Source organism: Phyllostomus hastatus, unplaced genomic scaffold (genome assembly GCF_019186645.2).
Source record: "Phyllostomus hastatus isolate PE091 unplaced genomic scaffold, TTU_PhHast_1.1 phas_contig_113, whole genome shotgun sequence".
Taxonomy (NCBI): Eukaryota; Metazoa; Chordata; class Mammalia; order Chiroptera; family Phyllostomidae; genus Phyllostomus; species Phyllostomus hastatus.
This window is the reverse complement of record NW_025333530.1, coordinates 6,274,586-6,287,490: the sequence shown is the minus strand read 5'-3', so window position 1 is coordinate 6,287,490 and position 12,905 is coordinate 6,274,586. Positions and strand designations below refer to the sequence as shown.

Genomic DNA, 12,905 nt, shown 5'->3' with positions numbered 1-12,905 from the left:
AAGAAGTTGGACCCAAGGAAACACACACCAAGGCACATCATCATTACATTACCCAAGATTAAAGATAAGGAGAGAATCTTAAAAGCAGCAAGAGAAAAGGAGACAGTTGCCTACAAAGAAGTTCCCATAAGACTATTAGCTGATTTCTCAAAAGAAATCTTGAAGGCAAGAAGGGGCTGGAAAAAAGTATTTGAAGTTGTGAAAGGCAAGAACCTCCGTCCAAGATTACTCTATCCAGCAAAGCTTTCATCTAGAATGGAAAGGCAGAAAAAGTGCTTCCCAGATAAGGTCAAGTTAAAGGAGTTCATCATCACTAAACCCTTATTATATGAAGTGTTAGAGGGACTTATCTAAGAAAAAGAAGATGATCAAAAATATTAACAGTAAAGTGACAACAAACTGACAGCTATCAACAACTGAACCTTGAAAAAAAAAACAAAAACAAAAACTGTTTCTAGCAAACAACTAGAAAAGAACAGAATCACAGAAATGGAGATCACATGGAGGGTTATCAGCCAAGAGTGGGAGGGGAAGAATGGGGAGGGGGGAAGTACAGGGAATAAGTAGCATAAATGGTAGGTACAAAATAGACAAGGGGATGTTAAGAACAGTATAGGAAATGGAGGAGCTAAAGAACTTATATATATGAGCCATGGACATGAACTAAGGGGGGAGAATGTGAGTGGGAGGGTGGGTTCAGGGCAGAAGAGAGTAAAGGGGAGAAAATGGGACAATTCGAATAGCATAATCAACAAAATATATTTAAAAATAAATAAATATCTTTTTAAAAGACATATGTCCATATGGTTATTGCAATATTATTTACTATAACCAACACATGAAAGCAGCCTAAGTGTCCATCGGTAGATGAACATATAAAGATGTGGTATATATACACGATGGAATATGATTCAGCCATAAAAAATGAATCTTGCCATCTTGAACAACATAGATGAACCTAGAGGGTGTTGTCTGAGTGAAACAAGTCAAACAGAGAAAGACATATATCATATATATGTGAATCAAAAAATAAATAAATGAACATGCAGAACAGAAACATACTCATAGATAACATTTTGACAGTTGCCAGAGGGGAGGGGAGTCGGGGGACTGGGTGAAAAAGGTGAAGGGATTAAGAAGTACTAATTGGCAGTTATAGAATAGTCATGGGGATGTAAACTATAGCATAGGGAATATACTCAATAATACTGTAATACCTATGTATGGTGTCAGATGGGTACTAGATTTATTGGGGTGATTACTTTGTAAATTATATAAATGTCTAATCACTGGGCTTTATACCTGGAACTAGTATAATATTATATATCAACTGTAACTGAAAAATTTTTTAAATTATTTAAAGAAAAAATAGAATAATTTTTGATGTGCTAATTTACTAAATTATCATTCTGCTATATGTATGAAGCAATAAAGGTTTATTTTCCTGACAAAAGAAAATGGTTTCTTGGCCATTGGTATGTCATATTTCTCTTTTATCTCTTAATCTCAAATTAAGCATACTTTCTATTTGTATTGCACTTACAGCTACAAAAAGACTCTAAGATAACCAGCCCAGTTTTACAGATGTGATTAAGAAATTTGTCCATCATCGTATAGTTTGCATATATCCTTGAAATCAGGTGCTTGGATTTCAAATCAAGTACTCTTTTCATTCTAAGAGTACCACTTGTAGAAGAGTAATAAAATAAGAAAATGGGTGTCTCTTTGAGGTTTTAGTGAAACTATACTTGACTGTGTAGTTTTTCCTAATAGAGAGTTTCAGTTCAGGGTTCTCCAGAACACAGTTATGCCAAGGATCCAGTTGTGTGCAGCTACATCATTAACAACAGACTGTTGGTATTTCATTGACTCAAATATGTTAGCATAAGTATTTTATGTGGTTTAATTTTTGTCTCCCATTTCATTTGCAGTTCCCCAGAACAAAAGGACAAATGGTTCTCTCTCCTTCAGAGGTATTTTTTCAGTATACATATTTTCAATCTTTAACCTGTAGTTAAATGATTTAATTCATTTCTGCAGATACTCCAAACTATTCCCCTTCTACTTCATAAAAATTGTTAATTTGTCCTCAAAATAAGCTGCTATTTAGACTATACACTAGCTACTAAATACTATAATGTTTTCTCATTACATGCATTTCTTACTTTCTAAGAAGGAGAACATGGAGATCTGGTCAGATTATTTTAGACAAAAATTAGTCAGTAATGTCTTCTATATCTTTTCCTGTTTCCAGCCTACCATTTGGAGTTAATAGTTTCCTCAAAGCATGTATTAAGTTTTCATATATGGAGATTTTTCTGCTGAGCCCCTTAAAAAATCAATCATTATTCTTACCTTTGAACATACAAACTAAAGTGGTCAGTTTAGGTTCATCTGTTATTCCCCTGGTTCCCTCCATTCTTCCCTCTCTCCCTTCCCAAGCAATGGGGTAACCAAGATTTACATCCCACAGAACAGCTGAAAAGTGAAAGGCCATTATTTTTTGTTTGATCTAGTAAAGTATTACATGTTTCTGGACATAAGTAAGGTCCTGGGCCTATCCTGCGAGGGTAGGGAAGCTTTGAGTATAAAACATCACCCAGAGGTGCCTAAACCTGACTGCTTCTCAAACCTCCCACTTGAAATGGATCTCCCATTCTTTTTTGTGTCCACGCCTAATGTCCTGAGAATTTTTTCTCTTCCAACCCATAATGTAATCTGACTTTGCTGAGTCTTTCCATCTGTCTTTTTTAAAATAGCATATAAGTATATTGAAAATATTAACAAAATAGATTGATACTATAAAAATAAGCCATTTAGCAAAATCCATCTGACTCAGTGTTGTTTTGGGTTGTTGTTGCATTTGATTAGATACATCAATCTAGAGAAAGAGAAGGACTATCCGAAGAGCATTCCCCTCAAAATCTTCGCCAAGGACATTGGGAATTGTGCCTATGTAAGTGTTTCTAAGCCACAAAATTAAATTCTAAGTCCCTGCATAAGGCAAAACACCATGGATTTAAAAACAAAACAAAACAAAACAAAACAAAAAAACAGGAAGGCAGACAGACTGTGTATGTGCTTTGCAAGGTAGGCATTTAGAAATACCACTGTGGTAAAACACATTTTCCTGCATATGTATATGTCTTTGTATATATGAAAAGTAAACCCTAGACAAAATTAAGCAAGAGAAATTCATATTAGCCATGGTATTTAACATTTACACTTGGAAGGAATATTGCTTGTCATATGTCTCTTTCTTCCTTCTGGCATTAATATTTCTCTGGATCCTTTCAATAGCAGCTGTAGAGGTTTATACTAAAGCCATTTCCACAAGGAGATATTTCCTATTAATATTAAGCAATTTTTCCAACTTACCACTTTTTTAGTAGAGAGTGGTTTTGCAAAGTTCTTCATTCTTTGAGTTTTTAAGGGGATTGAGTTACTCAGGTTAACAAATAGATGAGCTGTGAGAGATGACATTTTAAGGGATCAGCATGTTTCTACCACACAGTTTTTATCATACTGGCCAAATAAAAATTAAGTCTACTTAATTCTAGTTATTATGTGTAATTTGATGACTAAAATATAGTAAAAGTGTCAAGACATTATCAATGATGAACAAAATGGAAACTTGTGAATATTTTCATTTTCACTTTGAATTGTCATACTTCACAGCAGCTCTAGATTTTGTGTGAGAGAAAATATATAATACAAACAATTGTGTTTGGGCCAAAAGCAGAAGTTAAGCAAAAATTCTGACATGAGTGCCAGATGTTACTGCTTTGAGGGAAATGTTCAGATTTTTATGGTATAAAGACTTCAGAGGTCTCCTGTAGCAAAGTAGAAAAAAAAACAAAAACAACTTTTTCTGCTGGCTTTAATTCAGTTGTTGTGGCAGTTGGTTATATTCAGTATCTTCATAGGAAATCCCATGAACTTTTTTTTTTTAACACTTGTAGTGTATGGAAATTGTGTGCTTGAGAAAGGACTGGTGTTCCAGTCTCCTTTTGGAAGAGAAGATACGTGATATGGTTGGGTGCTGGGTTTATATCACTACTGTGCTGGTTAAGTTAATGATAATATGACACACACTCATTTGCTGTCTGAGGTTGCTTCATGGCAATAGTCTCCTTTCAAAGGAGCCCTGCTTCCAGAAAGAGTGATTCCCACCAAATAAGAGTGCATGTATGGGACGCATTCTTTATCCTTGTCCTTTAGTTACATAACCTGTCAGTGAATTCTACTAATATGGAAAAAATTAGCCACATTTTCAGTATTGCTTGTTTGTTTTATTTGTTTACTAGCCAAAGAGCACTATCTGATGAAATTCATTTGTTTTTTGTCTACCAGAGAGGCATGCATGAAAAAATACACATCCTATAATTAGCATTTGGAACATATGTACCTAATATTAAGAAAAATTGTCTTAGAAACCAAGTGTTTTGGGAGTGATTATTAAGTGTTACAGGAAAGATTCCTCATTTCATGAGAGAATTTCTTTAAATAGATTTAGAAACATTTTTAAAAAAATAATTAGAAGCCTTTCATTGAAATTATATTTCAGGTTAAAGCCTGATATATAAAACATCATTGCCACTCTGATAAAAGACAAACACTGGGTTGAGTGTTCTAAGCCCTCCCTATTGGGTTCTGAAACACTTTTGCATAAATCTTGGAGCTACATGGAGCATAATTTGAAATCAATAAACAAAACCTTTAGAAGCAATTTGTTATGTCAGGTGGTTCAAAGAGGGAAAAATACTATAATGGAGGGATGAAATCAATGGATTTCACTTAGCTTTATTTTTATATCATTTTTGGATTCATATCAATTTGTTTTTATTTATGTTACCTCTGTTGTGCCATCTAAGCCCTATTAGGGACACAGCCTTAATTCCAGATTTATCTGATAATTATACTATGTAAAATACATGTGCACAGTAAATATTTCTTTTTTGATAGCATAGTACTATCTTGGAAATTGATAGCTAGAGCTATCTCAGACTCTTGTTAGTCGTTTTTGTTTCAAACTTTCTATTTTTAAGTAGTATTTTTTCAATGTAGTTTAGCAGAGAACTATCATAGATAACCCTATTCAAAGGCCAAGTTGGTAACAGAATTGAACTTTCTAAAGTTTTCAGTCCTCTTTGCTAGACTTACTGGTTTTAAGGCCTCCACAGATTTCAACAATGAAAATCTCCATAGCCACCCATAGTGCCTGACATGTATAGAAAGTGCTCAATAAATAGTGTTTTTTAAAAATTCTAAACTTTAAATGTCTTTAATAACCAGTTCCTATTCTGATTCTACCTAAACTGACATGCAAAGAAATAAAGACCCATCCTGTGAAACCAGTACTCAGGAAGAAATAGAAAGTGATCCAGCTCTCTTCCTCTTTTATTACATGTGGCATTACAGGATCATAATTATGAAAATGATGCAGAGGGCTCACCTCACTGATTATTTTTGGTTGCTAGGGTGGTCCGTGTATTTTTTCTGAAATATATTTACTGTTTCTTTTTTGCTTACAGTCTTAGATTTGTGACCCATGTATCTAAAAGAAATATTCTTTAAGAGAAATACCAGTAGATATTTTATTAAATGGCAAAATATATAATGGAATGCAAGTAAGTTATAATCAAGGTTTTGTGTTCTAATTAAGTCATATACTTTACTCTGTCAACATGTGAAATCAAGATTTTCCTTTAGATAATCACTTGACAATAATTATTTGTTTACCTACTTTAAAATCCTTTATTTATAGCTGTATTTCTTTTTTTTTCTACAGTCTAAAACTATAACAATAACGAATTCAGATACAGCGAATGAAGTTATCAGCATGTCTCTACCAATGCTAGGGATAACTGTAAGTGACTCTGCTAGATATTCCTAACTAACAAACTTTGGTACTTTTGATCCATGTAAATGTTATCTCTTCCATCATAAGGCAGCTGATTATTAGAGATTCAAAAGTCATATTTGTCCCCAAAAATGTAGAAAATAAAGACAGTAAGATCTGAATATTAGCTTAATATTGGGGACAAATATTAAAATGGAAGTAGCACCCATTTTATTCCCATTTTAAATTCTATGAAAACTGAAAAGCTTAAGGTTAGACTCTAGAGTGCTAATAAAATAAAATGTATTTATTGCATATGCAATATACATGTACAGGTGAGGAGTTTTTTGGTATAAGATTTTTAATAAGAAAATTTCTACTTCTCCTTTCCCACTTGTCTCTATACTATTCTTTCCCCATATTCACTCCTGGTTCTTCTCCCTTACCTAATTATTTTTATTATCCCAAGATTTAATAAGTCTTAGGATGAAGAATTCTGAAGGATTTTCTCTATAGTAGAATTTTTACATGAAGAATATATGGCTAGAAACCGTATTCACTGGCTGCAGGTCCAAAGGATAGGATGGCTGGTACCTCTAATGAATTAGTAAATTAAAAACAAGCTGTGAATTAGGTCATGGATTTAAAGAGCTTTAGTATACCGATTACATTTCCCCCTATTTTGGTTTTAGTTTCTTTCTGTTTTATGGGACAAGTTTTTGAAATGTTATTAATAGAAAAGATTGGGATATTGGAGGATGAAGCAAGGGAAAGAAAATTGGAAAGTTCTTGTCTCCTCGCTACCAGTGTATAACACCAAACAGTCAGTACTTGTGTTAAAAGGAGTGACTTTCCAAAGGGAGAAAACTGAAGGAAGCACTTGAACGACACCATTTCTTGAGTGAGATTCTCTACGAAAACATAGTATCACTACGAGGTGATATATGACATACGGTTAACATGTGCCAGAGTCTTATTAATTGTATTTAGATTTGCTTTTACCCAGTATCATAGGAAGTGTTTAAAAACTCAGATCAGCCAAAACTTAGGATAAAAAATCTTATTTCTGTTCATTACATTTAATATATTTAAGATATATTAGGTTTATATGCATTAAGTAAAGGCACCTCTGCATTGATTTCTAAGCTTATATAATTACATCTAGGAAGGGAGTGAGTAGTTTTTAAGGGGAAGGAAGGGAGATTAGTTAAGATGACTCATTTTCTTATTTACGCTTCTCCTTTGGATAAAGTGATCCATCTCCTTAGACCAAAAATGTTTCCACTCAGTATAATGATTTTTACTGTTCTAAGAGATTATTACAATGTTTTCAGACACTACCAGAACAAGAAAGGATTTTTATTGGATTGCTCTTCCTATTTGCAATACAGTTTCTGGATTAGGGAATGAGGAAGGAAATGATGAATAGACTGGGGAAGGGGTGGGGGATGATATTTTTCATAGCCACTACCTTTCTCTATAAGGTCAGGGCTATGATTTTTAATCAGAAGATAAAATCAAGAATATTAATATTGCCAATCTGTTTTGGCTTCATTTAAAATATTTTTTGCTTTTTTTCTCTCCTAGAAGATACAGTAAAGTTTGTATAATTTAGTGTCATTTCTTTGAAGTAGAATTTTTAATATTGCTAGTAATTCTGCTAGTAAACAATTCTGTTGTTTTCCATCACTGGGCCTCTTCTCCAGACAAAATTCTTGTCCTTTCTGTCCCTAGGACTGAACTTGCCTAAAATAAAGCCAGTGTAGATTGTGCCAGCTACCTACGTCCTCAAAGCCTCTTAGTTGTTCTGCTCAGAAGCAGCTGAGCTAATAGTTAGCCTTAGAGATTTTTAGTTTTTCATCACAGACACAATAGTGTTTGTGGTCCTGGATAACAAGGTTTTTTTTACAGGGGCATGCTGGAGATTAAGTCCAGTATTCTTTGAGAAGTCTGGAGACATACCAGAAGTCAGGACTTTAAAGAAGATGTTAGTTTTTTAGAAAACCAGGAAGTTTCTTTTCCTTTGTGATTGCACATTCCATGGGCTACCCATAATGGTAAAGTTCTGATTCCATTGCAGTACTTCGTTTCCTAGCCATCACTAGGAAAAAAGGGCAGGATCCTGAGTACTCTGTTGGGAATTGGAGAGAGAGGAGAAGGGTTATAGGAATCAGCACTGTCATCTTTAAAAACTATAACCACTTCCATGAGACTGAAGGTATTTATTTTATTCCCCTTTTTTGGCAAAACATAAAAATGCCAAAAATATGTCTTCATTCAATTAGTAAACATTAAAAAATAATTGTTAATTCTTTTATTTTTAAGGGCTCTGAGAGAGATTACCAGTTATGGGTCAATTCTGGAAAAGAAGAGGCACCATATCCACTTATTGGTAAGTTTCTGGGAAGATCTAAAATCGGTTTGATTGTGCTTTAATTATAATTCTAAATGTCTCAGGGTACTGATCATATGATCCTGAGCTTGATACTATTAAATATTAAATCTCATATAAAATTCATTTATTCATTCAATAAATATCTATCAAGCATTTTCTGTGTTCTAGACAAATAATATGTCTTCACTCAAATAGCTGATGATATAGTTGAGAAGAAAAATATAAATTTTCCTCTCTTCTCTTACATTTTACAGAGAGGGAGAGAGAGCATTTGCCAAACCATGTTAAATTTTTTTCTACAGGAAAGTAGTATGTATTTGGTATTCCTTTTCTCCTATATTTTTATTTGTTATATTAGGCTCTTTGATTTCCTGCTCCCTTTTCTACCTATTAAGTTGCCTCTATGGAAGACCATCTAGAATCTAGTCACACCTCTTAATCCTACAGAACTTTACTAGAATCATAAAGAAATGAGATTAACCTATTTAGGTTCCAAAGAATCTTCTCCAACTAGCTAATACTTTTTACATTGCCATTTCTCTAGCCAAATTTCTCAGCATTTGTTCTGAGGAATTATTGGTAAATAGGTTGATCTCCCCTTATTTAAATCATTTAGCTAAAAAATATTTTTTGATCAATTAAGATCATTCAGTATGGTTAAAAAAACTGAGCAGTTAAAATAAGGGTTAGTGTCTGTAGCAGATCTTCAGATGATTAAAATGATGATGATGATGATAGACAACTTTTTTTTTAAATTTTTTATTTATTTTTTTTATTTTAATCATTGTTCAAATACAGTTTTCTCCTTTTTACTCCCAATCCAGTCCCCCCTCCCACCCTCCCCACTCCCCTCCCATTACCACCCTCCCCTTAGTTTATGACCATGTGTCCTTTAAGTTTGTTCCTGTGAACCCTTCCCACTGTCCCCTGAAATTCCCTCTTCTCTCCCTTCTGGTCACTGTCAGCCTGTCCTCTATTTCAGTGTCTTTGGTTATATTTTGCTTATTTCTTTGTTTTGTTATTTAGCTTCCTGTTAAAGGTGAGATCATATGGTATTCGTCTTTCACTGCCTGGGTTGTTTCACTAAGCATAATGTTTTCCAGCTCCATACACGCTGTTGCAAAGGGTAGGAGCTCCTTCTTTCTTTCTGCTGCATAGAATTCCATTGTGTAAATGTACCATAGTTTTTTGATCCATTCATTTACTAATGGGCATCTTGGTTGCTTCCAGCATCTAGCTATTGTAAATTGTGCTGCTATGAAAATTGGGATGCATAGGCTGTTTTGAATTGGTGTTTTACTATTCTTGGGATAGAGTCCCAGCAGTGGAATTGCAGGGTCAAAAGGCAGATCCATTTTTAGTTTTCTGAGGAAGTTCCATACTGCTTTCCAGAGTGGTTGTACCAGTCTGCAGTCCCACCAGCAGTGCACTAGGGTTCCCTTTTCTCCACAACCTCTCCAACACTTGTTGTTTGTTGCCTTGTTTATGATGGCCATTCTGACTGGTGTGAAGTGGTATCTCATTGTGGTTTTAATTTGCATCTCTCTGATAGCTAGCGATATTGAACATCGTTTCATGTGTCTTTTGGATTTTCTGTATGTCCTCCTTGGAGAAGTGTCTGTTCAAGTCCTTTGCCCACTTTTTCATTGGATTCCTTGTCTTCTTAGAGTGCAGTCTTGTAAGTTCTTTATATATTTTGGAGATTAAACCCTTGTCTGAGGTATCATTGGCAAATATGTTTTCCCATACAGTTGGTTCTCTTTTAATTTTGTTACTGTTTTCTTTAGCTGTGCAGAAGCTTTTAATTTTGATGAGGTCCCATTTGTTTATTCTTTCCTTTATGTCCCTTGCTCTAGGGGACACGTCAGTAAAAAAGTTTCTTTGTGAAATATCTGAGATTTTCCTACCTACGTTCTCCTCTAGGACTTTAATGGTGTCACGTTTTATCTTTAAGTCTTTTATCCACCTTGAATTTATTTTTGTATATGGTGTAAGTTGGTGCTCAAGTTTCATGTTTTTGCACATGGCTGTCCAGTTCTCCCAACACCATTTGTTGAAGAGGCTATTTTTATTCCATTTTATGTTGCTGCCTCCTTCGTCAAACATTAATTGACCATAGAGATTTGGGCTTATTTCTGGGCTCTCTGTTCTGTTCCATTGGTCTATGTGCCTGTTTTAATGCCAGTACCAGGCTGTTTTGATTACAGTGGCCTTGTAGTATAGTTTAGTGTCGGGTATTGTGATGCCTCCTACTTTATTCTTCTTTCTCAAAATTGCAGCAGCTATTCGGGGTCATTTATCATTCCATATAAATTTTTGAAGTGTTTGTTCTATGTCTGTGAAATAAGCCATTGGTACTTTAATAGGAATTGCACTAAATGTATAAATTGCATTGGGTAGTATGGACATTTTGATGATATTAATTCTTCCAATCCAGGAACACGGTATATGTTTCCATTTGTTTTTGTCTTCCTTGATTTCTTTCTTCAGTGTTGTGTAGTTTTCTGAATACAGGTCTTTTACCACTTTGATTAGGTTTATTCCTAGATATTTTATTTTTCTTTTTGCTATTACAAATGGGATTTTTTCCTTGATCTCTGTTTGTGCTGTTTCATTGTTGGTGTACAGAAATACCTTTGATTTCTGGATATTGACTTTGTATCCCGCTGTTTTGCCAAATTCATTTATTAGGTCAAGCAGTTTTTTGGTAGAGTCTATGGGATTTTCTATGTATAGTATAATGTCATCTGCAAACAGTGACAGTTTTGTTTCCTCCTCTACAATTTGAATGCCTTTATTTCTTTTTCTTGTCTGATTGCTGTGGCTAAAACTTCCAGTACTATATTGAATAGAAGTGGTGAAAGCGGACAGCCTTGTCTTGTTCTTGATCTTAGTGGAAAAGATTTTAATTTTTGGCCATTGCGTATGATGCCGGCTGAAGGTCTCTCATATATAGCCTTTATTATGTTGAGGAATGCTCCCTCTATTCCCACTTTGCCGAGTGTTTTTATCATGAATGGGTGCTGTACCTTGTCAAATGCTTTTTCTGCATCAATTGATATGATCATGTGTTTTTGTCTTTGCTTTTGTTTATGTGATGTATTACATTTACTGACTTGTGAATATCGAACCATCCTTGCATCCCTAGGATGAATCCCACTTGGTCACGGTGTATAATCTTTTTAATGTATTGTTGGATGCAGTTTGCCAGTATTTTGTTGAGGATTTTAGTGTCAATGTTCATCAGTGATATTGGCCTGAAGTTTTCTTTCTTTGTTGTGTTTTTATTTGGTTTGGGAATTAGGATGATGTTGGCCTCATAAAAAGAGTTTGGGAGACTCCCATCTTTGTGGATTTTTTGAAATAGTCTGTGAAGGATGGGGGTTAGCTCTTCCTTAAATGCTTTGTAGAATTCTCCTGTGAAAGCATCTGGTCCCGGGCTTTTGTGTGTTGGGAGTTTTTTGATTACTGCTTCAATTTCTTTTGTTGTTATTGGTCTGTTCAGGCTTTCTGCTTCTTTTTCATTGAGTTTTGGAAGATTATATTTTTCTAGAAAGTTGTCCATTTCACCTAGGTTTTCAAATTTCTTGGCATACAATTCTTCACAGTAATTTCTTACAATCCTTTGTATTTCTGTGGTATCTGTTGTAATCTCTCCTCTTTCATTTCTGATTGTGTTTATTTGGGTCTTCTCTCTTTTTTTCTTGATGAGTCTGCTTAAAGGCTTGTCAATTTTGTTTATCTTTTCAAAGAACCAGCTCTTGGATTCATTCATCCTTAGGATTGTGCTTTTAGTCTCTATGTCATTTAATTCTGCTCTGATCTTGGTTATTTTCTTCCTTCTGCTTGCTCTGGGCTTCCTTTGTTGTTGTTCCTGGAGTTCTTGTAGACGTAGGGTTAGGTTGTTTGTTTGGAATGTTTCTAACCTTTTTAGGTGGGCTTGTATCACTATGAACTTTCCTCTCAGGACTGCCTTGGCTGTGTCCCATAAGTTTTGGGTTGTTGTGAGTTCGTTTTCACTTGTTTCCAGAAACCTTTTGATTTCTTCCCTAATATCATTCTTGACCCATTCATTGTTTAAGAGCATGCTATTTAATCCCCATGATTTTGAGTGTTTTTGGTTTTTTTCCTTCGGGTTGATTTCTAGCTTCAGTCCCTTGTGGTCTGAGAAAATGCTTGGTATGATTTCAATTTTCTTGAAATTCTTGAGGCTTGTTTTGTGTTCTATTATGTGGTCTATCTTTGAGGATGTTCCATGTACATTGGAAAAGAATGTATATTTAGCTTCTTTTGGATGGAGGGCCGTGTATATATCAGTAAAGTCCATTTCATCAAGGGTATTGTTCAATGCCACAATATCTTTGTTGATATTTTGTTTAGAAGATCTGTCCATTTTTGATAGTGGGGTGTTAAAATCTCCCACTATAATTCTGTTGCTGTCCATGTCTTTCTGGTAGTCCTCTATGATTTTCTTTATGTATTTCGGTGCTCCTATATTGGGTGCATATATATTTACAATATTTATGTCTTCTTGATGGATTCTTCCCTTGAATGTTATGAAGTGACTTTCTGGGTCTCTCTTTGTGGACCTTTTTTGGAAGTCTATTTTGTCTGATATGAGTATTGCTACCCCAGCTTTTTTTCCTATCCATTTGCTTGGAAGATTTG

The 12,905-nt window shown here is 34.6% G+C and overlaps 1 protein-coding gene across 3 annotated transcripts in view; it reads left to right on the top strand.

The window, feature by feature from the left end:
* ARHGAP20 (Rho GTPase activating protein 20) overlaps positions 1 to 12,905 on the top strand; it is a 132,413-nt gene that overhangs the window by 86,228 nt on the left and 33,280 nt on the right. For all 3 annotated transcript variants that reach the window (XM_045840059.1, XM_045840039.1, XM_045840049.1), the window contains exons 5-8: positions 1,932 to 1,973; positions 2,872 to 2,956; positions 5,792 to 5,869; positions 8,168 to 8,234. In XM_045840059.1, the coding sequence (XP_045696015.1) occupies positions 1,932 to 1,973; positions 2,872 to 2,956; positions 5,792 to 5,869; positions 8,168 to 8,234 (272 nt within the window). The remainder of the gene's footprint in view (positions 1 to 1,931; positions 1,974 to 2,871; positions 2,957 to 5,791; positions 5,870 to 8,167; positions 8,235 to 12,905) is intronic.